At 37.9% G+C, this 13,193-nt stretch overlaps 1 protein-coding gene across 4 annotated transcripts in view; it reads left to right on the top strand.

Annotated features, from left to right (window-relative positions):
* The window catches only part of agap1 (ArfGAP with GTPase domain, ankyrin repeat and PH domain 1), a 201,606-nt gene that overhangs the window by 134,907 nt on the left and 53,506 nt on the right, over positions 1-13,193 (top strand). For all 4 annotated transcript variants that reach the window (XM_056233560.1, XM_056233559.1, XM_056233558.1 and 1 more), the window contains 3 exons: positions 6,238-6,342; positions 8,895-9,060; positions 12,361-12,522. In XM_056233560.1, the coding sequence (XP_056089535.1) occupies positions 6,238-6,342; positions 8,895-9,060; positions 12,361-12,522 (433 nt within the window). The remainder of the gene's footprint in view (positions 1-6,237; positions 6,343-8,894; positions 9,061-12,360; positions 12,523-13,193) is intronic.

Here is a 13,193-nt window from a genome sequence, read left to right as displayed (position 1 = left end):
CCATGTTTGGTGGTGCAGTGAAACTTTTCACACGTTACGTTTTACCGTGCATTGCTCTCTTAAAATTTCCTTTTAAGAAATACTATGGCACTGAAACGTCTCTCCTCATCATAAAGGGAAATTAGTATCATGGTTGTAATTGCATGTTCTGGTGCGTAGATGAGCACTGAGCTGTGCATGTTTGACGAAGTTCTGCCCCCTCGGAGCAGGGGTGCTTTGTAAGGAGTTAAATTGGATGGTTAATTCGGGTGTTATTTACCCTGTAATTCATTAGCTTGGCCCTGCCATTGGCAGCGGGCAGGCTGTAATTTCACGCTTCGCAATAAAAGATGTCTCATAATCTGCTTCATTTAGCACCGAAAGAATTTAATGAAATTAACTGCAGCCCTAATTAAGACGGTGAATATTAAAGACCTGCTATCAAGCCTTTAACGAGTGTGACATGATCCGCCTTCTGTGGGATTGGAAAAATATCATTTCCCAAGGAAAGGTTGTCGCTGCTCCGAGCCATTTTGGCCAAGATGGCATTTTTGTCATGCACACTAACCTCTCGCAAATTAGATTTTTTTTTTCCTTCTTCTTTTCCCTGTATAATTTTAGCTTGAAAATAATTTAACCAAATACATAAACATCAATCAGTGCTCTCTGTTTAGATTTGGCTAATCTCTTGTTGCCAGTATCCACTGGCTTCGATTGGTTTAAGCTTTCAGGGGAGTGTTTTAACCACTCATTAAGCTCCTTGATGACCTTGACGTGTTATTGTTTAAAGCTGAGAGCTGCAATGAACCTCACAATACCGACTTTACTGTCTGTTCATCAAACTTGGATTCCTGACTATTTAAGATGGACAGGAGTGTAGTTATGAAGACATTGATTTAAGAAAAATAACTCTTTCCTTGATGTCATTTATTTTCATTCTCAGACAAGAAACTCGGTCAAAACTATGTATAAGTCTCAGAATGATCTTTCTACTCAATGTATTGTCTATACAGAATAGACATATATTTCCAACCTATGTTGGCGTAGTACATCTGTAATTCTCAAGTTACTTGCTTTAACACCGACCTAGAAAAAAATCTTTCAAAAAATGCATGTGTCTGGTTCCTAGAAATATATAATCTTTGTATTCATGTTGGTTTCATATGAATTTGGAAAACCATCTAGACAAATGTTTATAAATGTCACCTGGTGTAACCGGTAATAATTTTAAGGTAGAAAGTATTTATTTGTTTTTTACAAATATCATGAGTTACTCTTAAATGTCGTTATGTCTTCGGAGTTTTACCATATTAGATTTTACAGTACGATCAAAATTATTTTGTCATAGTCATATTTGGATATTTTAAGAGGCTTGACACAATTACAAAGGTCTTCAGGGGTCCTCTATATCCCTGAACGCTAGTTGCACCACATGACTTTTCAAATATTATGTATTATATTTTTAAGTCGTCATTTCTGTTTTATAGCTTTTAAAGCAAAATATAACCTGCATGGGAATCACTGTGCTAGAGAACATGGGTAATTCTATACTAATGAGTTTTTAATGAAGTATTCCCATTTCTAGCCTGATTCAGGTGTGTTTGTCAGCGAGAGAGAATGTGCCTGTCGTTAAATGATAAATGTCTTTTTGGGGGGGGGGGTGTCCTCTCACTGCCTGCACTGGCCAGATCAGATGGCCGCAGCGATATAAGACCTCCAGCTTTCACGCCGTGTCACTCACGTGGCCCCACTTCCCTCGCTCACACACGCGTACACATTCAGTCACAGTGACAGGGCCGGAGGCGAGCCAATGTTGGGATGACACACTTAATTTAGCGCCCTTCTCTCTGGAGCGCCCAAGAACAATAAGGCCAGTGTGGGCAAACACCCAAGCCTTTTGTTAAGCGGCTGTCCGAAGCGGACTCATAGGAGACGGATCCTGTCCACCATACTGACTCTGTCCACACCCATGCCACAGTCCGCATTCATCTCCCGGTTAACCTCTCCTTTTGTTAGCAAAGAATGGGAGAAATGAGAAGAGCTGAAAGAAGAGGATAACACACTGATAAGAGCACATCGGCTTCTTTTAATGGAAGAGTGCACAGATTAGAGGCTTTTGTTTGTTCGTGAAGTTTATTTGTAATGGACGCTCACCCTGTTCCGGTTGTTTTCCTTCCAGGAAAAGAATGGGAATATACATTTTCTGACTTTGCATTGTCTTATGTTGGCTTGACAAAGACAACTTACTGATGTACTATTTAAGCTTTTTTTTTTTGAAGATCTATGACCACCAACTTATTTATCTATGTATCTATCTATCTGTCTGTCTGTCTAATTCCATCCACCCATCCATCCATATTTCGTCACTGAAAATATTTGACCGAATTAATTTTCTGATCTTCAGTTTGATGAATAGATCTTTAAGTCTATACTGTTTTCAGTTAATGCGTGAAGAGAACTTCTCTACACATTATTTGTAGATTTTTATTATTTGTTACAAAATTCAAATTCTGCTCTAGAGAGGAGCATTTTGTTAAATACATGCACTATATTACATATTCAGTATATTTTTTCTTAAACTGTTGTCTGCATTATTTAATGTATGTTAGAATAAATTTGTCATGATGTTTTTTTTGTTTTTTTAGCCACCATTTAATTGTTTATTTTTTAACAACGAATTTGAGTTGACAGTTGCTGCAGTTGCTGGCTTGTAGTAAGTAGGAAATGCCTGCGTGAGATTTATTTTTTTGGCCCCCGTTTTGCAACATTACAAGACCTTGCAGGTTGTCAACCAGGGGAGGGTAAAATAGGTGCAAAGCAGGGTGTCACCGGCCCGAGCCTTAAATAATGAACGATTACTCCCATCAGAGACGCGACGTGGTGTTCAATTAGCCTCTCCTGCTGAATGATCGCTTGTCACCTTCCCGATGGATGTGCAAAATTAATAAACCTAGATCCAAACCAGGCTGAGGTAGAAGACATAACAGCTACCTGCTCAACACAACATGCCTGGAGAGACCACACGTACACCGTCATTAAAAGATCATCTCGTTTCTCTCTCAATCGGTCCCTTCCTTTCTTTCTCTCCCTCTTTTCCCCTCTTTCATTCTTGCTCTTTTTTTCCCTGAGCCTCACACACACACACCTCAGTCTTAGTTAATGAAGTAATGGATATTCACCCTATGTGACAGATGGTCCGCTAGCGGCAGCACCCTTGTTATAACTCGTCAACTTGTGTTTACCACTCAGCAGGAGAGCCTGTTTTTATTGTACTCAGGAAGCGCTCTTCTCTTGTCTTGAACGCTGGGTTTAGGGTGTACAGAGATGTGGACTGACCTAAGGGAACATCCTCCCACATGTATAGCTCCATCACCCAGGGCCCGACTGATCTCAGAACAGACACTGGCCTCATTACCTTAAATCCAGACGATCTTACAACAAACGTACGTGTGTCACCCAAGGCCAGGCTGATCTCAGAACAGTTCCACAACATAAAATTTGAAATTAAAATTCTATGCACTGCTGCTTTACCACATTAGGATTTCTATGAATGCTTAAACATCATTATAATGCCTTAAGGTCATTTTTTGTTTTTAATTTAGGCTTCTATTTAGGAATTTTCTATTTCTAGTCAGTGTCAAGTCGTGTAAACAAGGTGCCATCAGAACCAAATGTTACTCTTTTGCCATTGCAGTGTCAAGATTATATTTTTTAATACAATGTTTAAGGTGCGTCCCAATTTGAATACGTGTGCACTATTCTGTGCCATTTCGTAGAATAAATAGTGTGTTCACATTGAAAATTCCAAAAAGAAAAAGAAAAAACACTTTAGATACCTGATTGATGCACTTCATTTACTGTCACAGCTTTCCTTATTTAGTGAAGGGGGAGGGGCATCAGACTCCAATGCTGGATGACAAACTACATTATAAAATTCACACACGATGTGGTTGAGTGCATAGTGTATAGTGCGTCATTTGGGACACAACCAGTACACACATCAAGTACTTGAGTGAAAGTTACAGATACCCTAAAAAAAAAAAATCACTCCAGTAAAATATTAAGTACTGGTTTTCAATTTTACTTGAGCAAAAGTACAAAAGTATGTACTAGACAAACAGATAGAGATAAAATAGGTTACAGCTCAGTCTGACATTAAGAATTATTGTGTATTTTCAAGCAGCCAGCACTAGTCAATATGGAAGATTGTTCAGACACTTAAAAAAAGTTTTATTTTATTACCAAAAGTGTCATACACTGATAACTACCCTACTGATAATTACTGAAAAGTGTGCAAACAAGTCTAAATAACAATCTATACCATATAGAAATTAGAAAAAAACAATGTGTGTAAATGTGTGTTGACAAGTATGTTCATTCTCGTTTTATATAATTTGAAACTCCATTATATTTAGTTTTTAACGTAAACCTGCTTTCAGATGGTGATACACAAATATGGACATGTCCACATTCAGGCATTTCATACTATGGGCTTAAACAGCTCACCCTTTTACAGCAAATATAGTTCACAAACCACTGACAATCGTGACCTAAATATGATTTTCATTTACAATAATAAATCCTAAAATTCAGCATTAGTAACTTACTTTTCACGCCATCAGTTCGCTCACACTCAAGCTTTGAGGATCTTTCATTCTTCGCTCATTTTGAGTCCGGCCTCTGAGTGGATCATTTGAATCAGTGAGTTGACTCAAGAACAATGCAATCGGATCGGTCCAATCCACGGATGAATTCTTCAGTGCGATTTGCGAACAGATTTAACAGGTTCATTAAAAAAAAAAAATCAGCTCATTTACGAATTGGACACCGCTATCGCATCTCTGAGCGGGTGACGATCCCCTCAGTTCAAAATAACGTTAATGAATTAATAAATAATGTTTTTATTAACTAGTAAAAAGTATGACATTATGCTTTAGAATGTAGTGAAGTAAAAGTTTCCCAAAATAAAAATACAATAAAGTGAATTTTTATTTTATATTTTTTATTTGATCCCCAATCCCAAGGGCCTTGGTTCAACCCGTCAGTTTTTGATTGGATGGGGTCAGATCTGAATGCGAGTTTGCAGTTGATTGTAATAAAGGGGCGGGGTTTATGATGACTAAATGATTAGAGAAGTCCAGCATACGTCACCAGAGAGAAGCCTGTCATTGGCGTTCTAATTCAAAATTACAAGGTCAAGAAAAAATGTATAAATAAATAAACGTATGCAAAGATGAATTGTTAACAATAAGATCAACAACATTCATTTAGGGATTTTTTTAAATAAAAAATAAATAAATAAATTCTTTTTGTAATATCTTTATTAAAAATGATTTTTAAAAATTAATTCTGATTTCATTCTCTGCTAAAAAGTAAAAAAAAAAAATCAATCAAAATACTCGATGTACTTTGAAGATTGACAAAGTGAAGTTTATTATTTACAGGTTTTCCGCTTCAGAAACAAAATTTGTCAAATACAAACTTTACTGTGAGTCCTCTCAGTAAATCCTGTTTTTTTTTCTCTCTTTTTTTTTCACCCTCTCTTCATACTGTGTTTGGATACCAATTACCACATAATTAGGCCAGTTTAACGGTGTGTGACAGTTGGGGTTCGTGGCATTTTTTTTTAATAAAAATTCAGGCTGTGGAGTGACTGAATGAAAAACAACAAGAAGTGAAATGGGCAGAGAGTGACAGAAACTTGTCGGCTCTGATGTCGCACGCTCCGTGGCAGCCAGAGCAAGAAATCTATTATTATCCGTCCTGTCTGCACGTTAATGTTTAACAAGTCCAGCGAAGTGACACGCCGCCGCTGCAGCGTAATTGCTAATCAACGGACAGTTTTATTCCCTTCTTGCCTAATGAATTTGGCTGAAATGAGGTGTGGGCGTCCGGACCCTTAAACGGGCAGTCAGCCGCCACTGATGTGCGTAGGAGAGGAAGGTTAGTGCTCGTGTCATAGTGCTAATGTGCTCGCTAACACTCCAAGGGGAATGTAGCTCACGGTGCACTTTTTTTTCTCACTCTCTCGCTCCTCCTCAAAGTGTGCAAATAAACTGGCCGTCCACTTGAGTACAATATAACAGTGTGTGTTTTTTTTTCTTTATGAACCACAGACCGTTTTAGCCCTCTCTTGCAACTCATAAACTATTTTTCCAGACAAACCTGTTTTATTGTAAGAAAGAAATGAATAAATGAATACTTCAACAAGTGTTTATTTTCGGTAACTGTGCATCTGTTTTTTTTTTTGTCTCTCAGGGCATGTTGTTGAAAAGAAGCGGCAAGTCACTGAACAAAGAGTGGAAGAAGAAATATGTCACGCTTTGTGACAACGGAGTCCTCACGTATCATCCCAGTCTGCATGTAAGTGCCCACACACACACACACACACGCGGCCTGTACACGTGTATTGTATCTGCCTTTCTCCTCATCCTATTGGTCCTGCCCTGTTAACATTGTTCTCTGTTCGCCCATCACTGCAACATCCTGTTTTTTTATGTTCTTTTCACTGACGTTTAACGGATTATCGTGTCCGCTTCAGTAAGCATGGTGTCTGATGACACGTCTTGTCCTTAATTACTGCCTCATCTGTTTGCACACGGCTGATGCTGTTGATGTGTAATATAACGCTGTAATGGCTTGTCATAATCACCAGCTTTGACGACCTGTTTGCACACATACCAATAGAAATGGCCGTCTTTTATTGGTTGTTTTCCTCTCTGGGGTTTTTTTGGACTCCAATCAGACCTCATTGTTAGCATTAACCAATCCCAGAGTAATTCTACAAATCACAGATGCAAATGAAAAAAAACTGTATAGAATGGATGGATGAAAAGACATGGATAGCATATAGTCATAGGTCAGTTCTTGTACAATTTAAGATAGAAAGACTTTTGTGAGCTGTTGCATATTATAGAATAATTATCCTTGGGCAGCTAAAGGATTGTGTTTCAGGACCCAGATTTAACATTGGAATGATCCAAGTGGCAACCCGACACCGTATCAAACTTGTTTATTGTACAAAAGTAAACACAAATGTCCTTAATGTTTTCAGAAACTTTTAAATACATTTTCATGCTCCCTGTAGCGGTTTTCTTTTTTGTCATCTAAGATGCTTTCCATCATTTTGAGAGGAAAAAAATATGCATCTGGACAAAATAATAAAATAACGTGTTAGGTCTATAATATTTTATCAGATCGCAAGAGCACAGTGTCTGTTCTTTCTCACATTATGAAAGCTAAAAAAAAAAAAAAAAGTGAAATTAATGCTAAATGATGACCATTTTTCTGGTAAAATAACCTTTTAATGTAAACTAGGTTTGTTCATTTGTTAAAAGTTGTCACAATTTGTGTAAAAAAAACAACAGTTTTGGATATTTTAAGGTTGATAAACCTTTTTACTTTGATATCTACCTTTTTCTCATTACTATATTTTTCTTCTGTCATTCGAACCCTTCAGAACAGACTGGGTTAAATGCCCTCCTGACGCACTGATGCAGATTTTAGACCTGTAACTTTTCTTCAAAAAAAAAAATCTTATTCCCCTTCTTTATTTCCAATTATCTTTAGATGAGTCCAAAGGACCCACACTTTTAAATAAAAAAGAAAGAAAAGAAAATAGTTTGTCAAATTCACTGAACATAATTTAAACTCGCATGCATTAATTCTCTAATTAATAACCTCATCAGGGTGAATTAGAGGAAGTGTGCGTCATCATATACCGTCCCCCTCCTCCTTTTGACTGTGAACAGGTTCCTCTCATCAGCAGGTGTCTGCTACACAGGCATCAATTAGAGTGTTTGCGGAGGCTAATAGGATGAAACTCAATCAGGGCTCTTAATTGCTCAACTATGTGAAAAAGAAATCACATTAATGCAGCTGATTAAGTGGATGGCAATAGATGCAACCTAATTAGTGAGGGGAAAAATATCCCAAATAGCTCATCCATGTTCACATCCATTATAACCACAACTTTTTTTTGGCACATAACTATTGTGCGTTGATTAAACTTGCACTGTTTTGTTAAACATTACGCGATTATGCTTTAGCGCAGTGCGGCTTGATAGATGAATCTATGCAGAGCATCAATTTTAAATGCACATCTTGCCCCTGAAGTGGCCAGATGATGGTCTTTTCACCAACCGTTAACATTTGAGCACTCCAACTCCCTAAACGAAATCCCTCAAGTGGGCCTTTATTTTAAATCGAGAGTTACGTATGGACCAGTCCCCGGAGTGTATGTCCTACATGAAACACAATAACATACGTTCTTCAATAGAGCAGCTACGTGGAGTGTTTGGCCTTAATGAGCAGGGGCAAGGCTTTGAGAGGGAGTGTGTACCACCCGGAACTGCCATACATCAGCTGAGTGCCAATCAAATAACACAAAGACCTGAAGACTCTCTGTGTATGTGTGCTGTACCGAGCAATTTACGGCAAGAGCATAACATGTCCATCCCTCACTAGAGGCCAACAAAAGGGCAATTCAAAGCCAAGAGCTCTCAACACGGTTTAACAAGCCACAGGAGAGCCCTTCAGGAGTGGCGGGCCAACAGCTTGCGGCTGGTAATTGCATCCCTATTAGCATTGAGTAACTTTCATCATCAACGCAAGCAAAGCCGCGCGCAAATCCAGACAACGCAGTTAGAATCCAAACACATGCTGCGATGGCATGCTGTGATCTGCGGAAAAGGAAAACAAAGATTTTACATGTGCTCTAAAAAGCATTCGCTGATTTTCTGCATACAAAAGTGCATTTCATCACCATGAATTTCAAACATGTCGGTATTGATTTCTTCACCTCCAGAGGGTGGGAAGGATTAACTGTGTGCTAGACAAAATAAATTTAGTAGACACTTTTCATCCAAAGTGTCCAATGCTTTTTGGAGTAATCTTTTTGTCATTTTTACCTATAGGATTATATGCAGAATGTTCATGGGAAGGAGATCGACCTGCTTCGGACTACAGTGAAGGTTCCAGGAAAGAGGCCCCCCAGGGCCATCTCCACATGTGCGGCCCCCAGTCCCAAAACCAACGGGTTGACCAAGGACATGAGCAACCTGCAGCTTGGACAGGCACCAGGTAACGTGATCATGCTTTTTTTTTTTTTGCTTTGCTTTGCTTTTTGTTTGGCTTTTTGTTTTATTTTGCTTTTCGCTTTGCTTAGTTTTATGATATATGTATGTGTGTGTGTGTGTAGATAGATAGATAGATAGATAGATAGATAGATAGATAGATAGATAGATAGATAGATAGATAGATAGATAGATAGATAGATAGATAGATAGATAGATAGATAAAACAAAATGAGATAATATACATTTTTCCTATTTAATATAAAATATATATTGGCCATCCTTCCAGATAATATGAGCATGCTTGATTTGTTTAATGTTTTTTATATATACTATATATATATATATATATTAATATGACAAAATAGATAACCATTTTTATTTAATAGAATAAAATGTATACTGGTCATTCTTCCAGAGTGTTTTTCTGACTATGGCCTGAGAAGCGACCCTACATATGGTAAATGAATGGATGTATAATAAAATATATCAAATTGAATATATATTCATAACAATTATTCATAATGCATATTAAAAATGATATAACACATTTCCTTACATTGTAAGGAATGTAAGGAAACACTTGTTTTCCTAGAAAACAAATGTATTAATGTGTCTTAATGTCATTATAATGGGCCTCAGAAGTGCACAGTCTTCATTAGTAGAGAATAAAACAATTAAGTTATTGTTTAGTTATTCGTATACACACTCATTGGATCAACAATCCTTAAGCCCCCCCAAGGAGTGTTAAAGACCCTACTCAGGCACAGACACACACACACAGCACCAGAAGGACCAAACTAATAGCATGAATATTCAGTGACCCATAATACATGTACTAATTATTGTCATGAATATTAATGCAATCAGCGCTCGTTCTCCAGTCAGGCAAGTCCGAAATGAACACTAATGAGAGAGAGAGAGAGAGAGAGAGAGAGAGAGAGAGAATGAGAATGAGGAAAGGAGGGAGGCTGCGGTAGAGGAGAAAAGAAAGATATTTCACAGCGTCAAGGCAGTGAAAGCTTTTGTAAGTCGAGTATTTGACTGTAGGGCTGGATCACATGCACCTCTTATTCCTTTGGTCTTAACATCTCTTTTTGTGAAAGCTCCCATTATCCACCGAATCCATTATAGCATATCTTCACACACTGCTGTTCTTGCACTGTGTGTGTGCGTAAACCCTGATACATGCATGCATAGTGTTTATTTTTTTCTTCCAGATGGCCACGGATGTAAAAATGTAGTTTATCAGGCCTCTCCTGAAGTACGCTCAGATTCTGCCATTTACCCAAAGGTGCTGCCGTCTGATTTATCCGCTACAATGGAGATTAAATTGAGTCATGACATTTCATTCAGTCGAGTTTGCAACGGGCCATTGGAGGCCCGTGGGTACACCTTTTTCCAACAACATATTAAAAACCAGAAAAAGAAATATTTACTGAACCCTTTTTTTTTTTTTTGACTACATCAAGTGTTTTGTGTGCACTGACTGTAGCTAGGGCAAATAACAAGTGGTATCATCACATCAGCGTTATTTACATTTTGTTCGCTGCTATTGGACAAACTGTTAAAGGGTTAGTTCACCCAGATATGAGAATTCTGTCATTATTACTCACCATCATGTCGTTCCAAACCCCTACGACTTTCACTCATCTTCGGAACGCAAATCTTTTTGATGAAATCTGAGAGGTTTCTGTCCCTCCATTGACAGCCTACGCAACTGCAGCTCAAACGTGCGGCGTAACCAATGAGGTTCGTTCTCGTGTTACGCAGCACGTTTGAGCTTCCGCAAGAGGTTAGTTCTCACGTGTCATTTAGGTTCGGTTGAGCTTTTGTTTGTGTTCGCTGATCAATGTTTATATGTAAGTAAAAGCCTAAATTAAATCTGTTTATCATAAAAAAGCGATCGAGTCTCTTCAGACAATTTGGACTAAACCACTCAATTCATATGGATTCGTTTTCCAATCTCTTTATGAACTTTTTGATGCGTCAAAGTTGCAGTTGCGTAGGCTGATAATGGAGGGACAGAAAGCTCTCAGATTTAATCAAAAAGATCTTCATTTGCTTTCTGAAGATCAACCAAAGTCTTAAGGGTTTGGAATGACATGAGGGTGAGTAATTAATGACAGAATTAAAATTTTTGGGTGAACTAACCCTTTAAATTGTCAGAGTTGAATTTCATCTGTTGGTAAGCCCAGCAGCCTTATGGTTGATTGTGTTTGAGTCAGTATTTGCACGTCATATAATATCTTTCTCACATTTGTTTGTGCTCAGTTGTGCTGTAATCTTATTAGTGCGATTAGATATGACTTCCTATGATGTCCACTTTAATTTCCATGCGAGTCAGACAAACCTCTCCCACAGTTTAATGATGACTCACGGTGGTGATAATTAACCTTTAAGTAATCTGATGTCACTATTTATGCTCCTTGACGAGAACAAATAAAGAAGTTTGGTGCATGTGTGTTAGTTATGCTTATTATTATTGTCGGACTCGTTACCAAAACTATTATGAAGGCAACAGCTAGTAGATTTCAGTAAGATAATCTTTAATCTCTTGATGTGGATGGTATTAAAATTGCATACTGTTTTGTTTAAATAATGTAAAAAACAAAATGCTATCAAATAAATCATTTTAAATGCCTCAAGTGAATTTAATCATCACAACAAAATGGTGTACAGTGCACATGAACGGTATAGAAAATAGATTTGCTAAATATTACATTTAACGGGGGATAATTCACCCAAAAATTTTAATCATAATTTACTCATGTCATCTCAAACCAAGACTTTCGTCCATCTTCGGGACACAAATGAAGACCTTGTAAAAGTAATCCAAACAAATTGAGCTGTTTAATCCAAGTCTTCTCAAGGAGACACTTTATATGATTAACAGATTTAATTTAGGCTTTTATTCACATATAAACATTGATAATTGAATTTTACTTTTGTTGGATGAAACTATCTCTAGAATTATTCATTTTTTAAGATGAACGATAAATGATGGCAAAGGTAATTTAAATGTAAAATTACCATACACAATTAAATATCCAATATCGACCGATATTGCTAAATTTAAATAATATCGGATGATAACCAATATCGTGCCTACTTATTGTACAAAAAATAAATTCATTAACTGGAGTTTGCAAAAGAATGAAATCAATACACTATAACACGAACAAAAACTAAATGGCATTACAGATAATTTTCTATCAAATTTTGAAACGGGATGAGTAACAACTCTGTAAGTGCATTGGGTATATTATAACAATGGTGTATTAATTATCATGCATCTCTCTCACAGGCTCTGTGACCAGTAGTTCCTCAGCGTCTCAGATGGCGAGTGGCATCAGTCTGGTGTCGTTTAACAGTCGGCCAGACGGGATGCATCAGCGCTCATATTCTGTATCCAGCGCTGACCAATGGAGTGATGCCACAGTCATCGCCAACTCAGGAATCAGCACGGGTAAGTGTCGGACATGTGATGCCGCCTCAAACTGCGGGGGAGGGGGGCTTTTGGGTTGTGTACTTGTATACATGTTGTTTTCTTAAAGGTTTTTCTTCAGAACAGAGAACAGAACCTTAAACAGTGATTTCTTATCGTATAGTTGTAAACGCACACATACACCCACTCCACCTTTCATTGATTCTTGTGTCAAGCTCTAATGCTGCTTTAACTGTTTATCAAAGTAATGGCCACTCAGGAGAAGCACATTACCAAAGGCCCATCTGTCGACGGCGAGTCGCTAGCAGAGGAGAAATGTTTGGAACATGATGTTTATCAGTCTGTCACCTTTCTGTTGTCATATATAATTTCATACTTTGCTATTTTTATGAAATCTCTCCTGTCTGCAAAGCCACAGGGGGAAATGGGAACACACAGATGGAAGTCACTGTTGGACTGACAGCTGTCAGACACCATGTGTATATGTGTGCTGATGAACTGCAATGACATGGTGTGACTTGTTTTAGGCTTGTCGTTTGACCCTTATCTGTAGTTGCCTCTGTGTTTATCCCTGATAACGATTAAAGCTGTGAAAAGCTTAAACGGGCTGCGCAGCAGGACACTACACGCACACAGCTGAGCCACAGACCCCACACATGACGTCAGCAAAGGAACTTGTACTCGAAATACAT

The sequence above is a fragment of the Rhinichthys klamathensis genome, unplaced genomic scaffold (assembly GCF_029890125.1).
Source record: "Rhinichthys klamathensis goyatoka isolate OS25496 unplaced genomic scaffold, OSU_Roscu_1.1 h1tg000372l_1, whole genome shotgun sequence".
Classification (NCBI taxonomy): domain Eukaryota; kingdom Metazoa; phylum Chordata; class Actinopteri; order Cypriniformes; family Leuciscidae; genus Rhinichthys; species Rhinichthys klamathensis.
The sequence above is the reverse complement of the archived record's forward strand: the minus strand, read 5'-3'. Positions and strand labels throughout refer to the sequence as shown.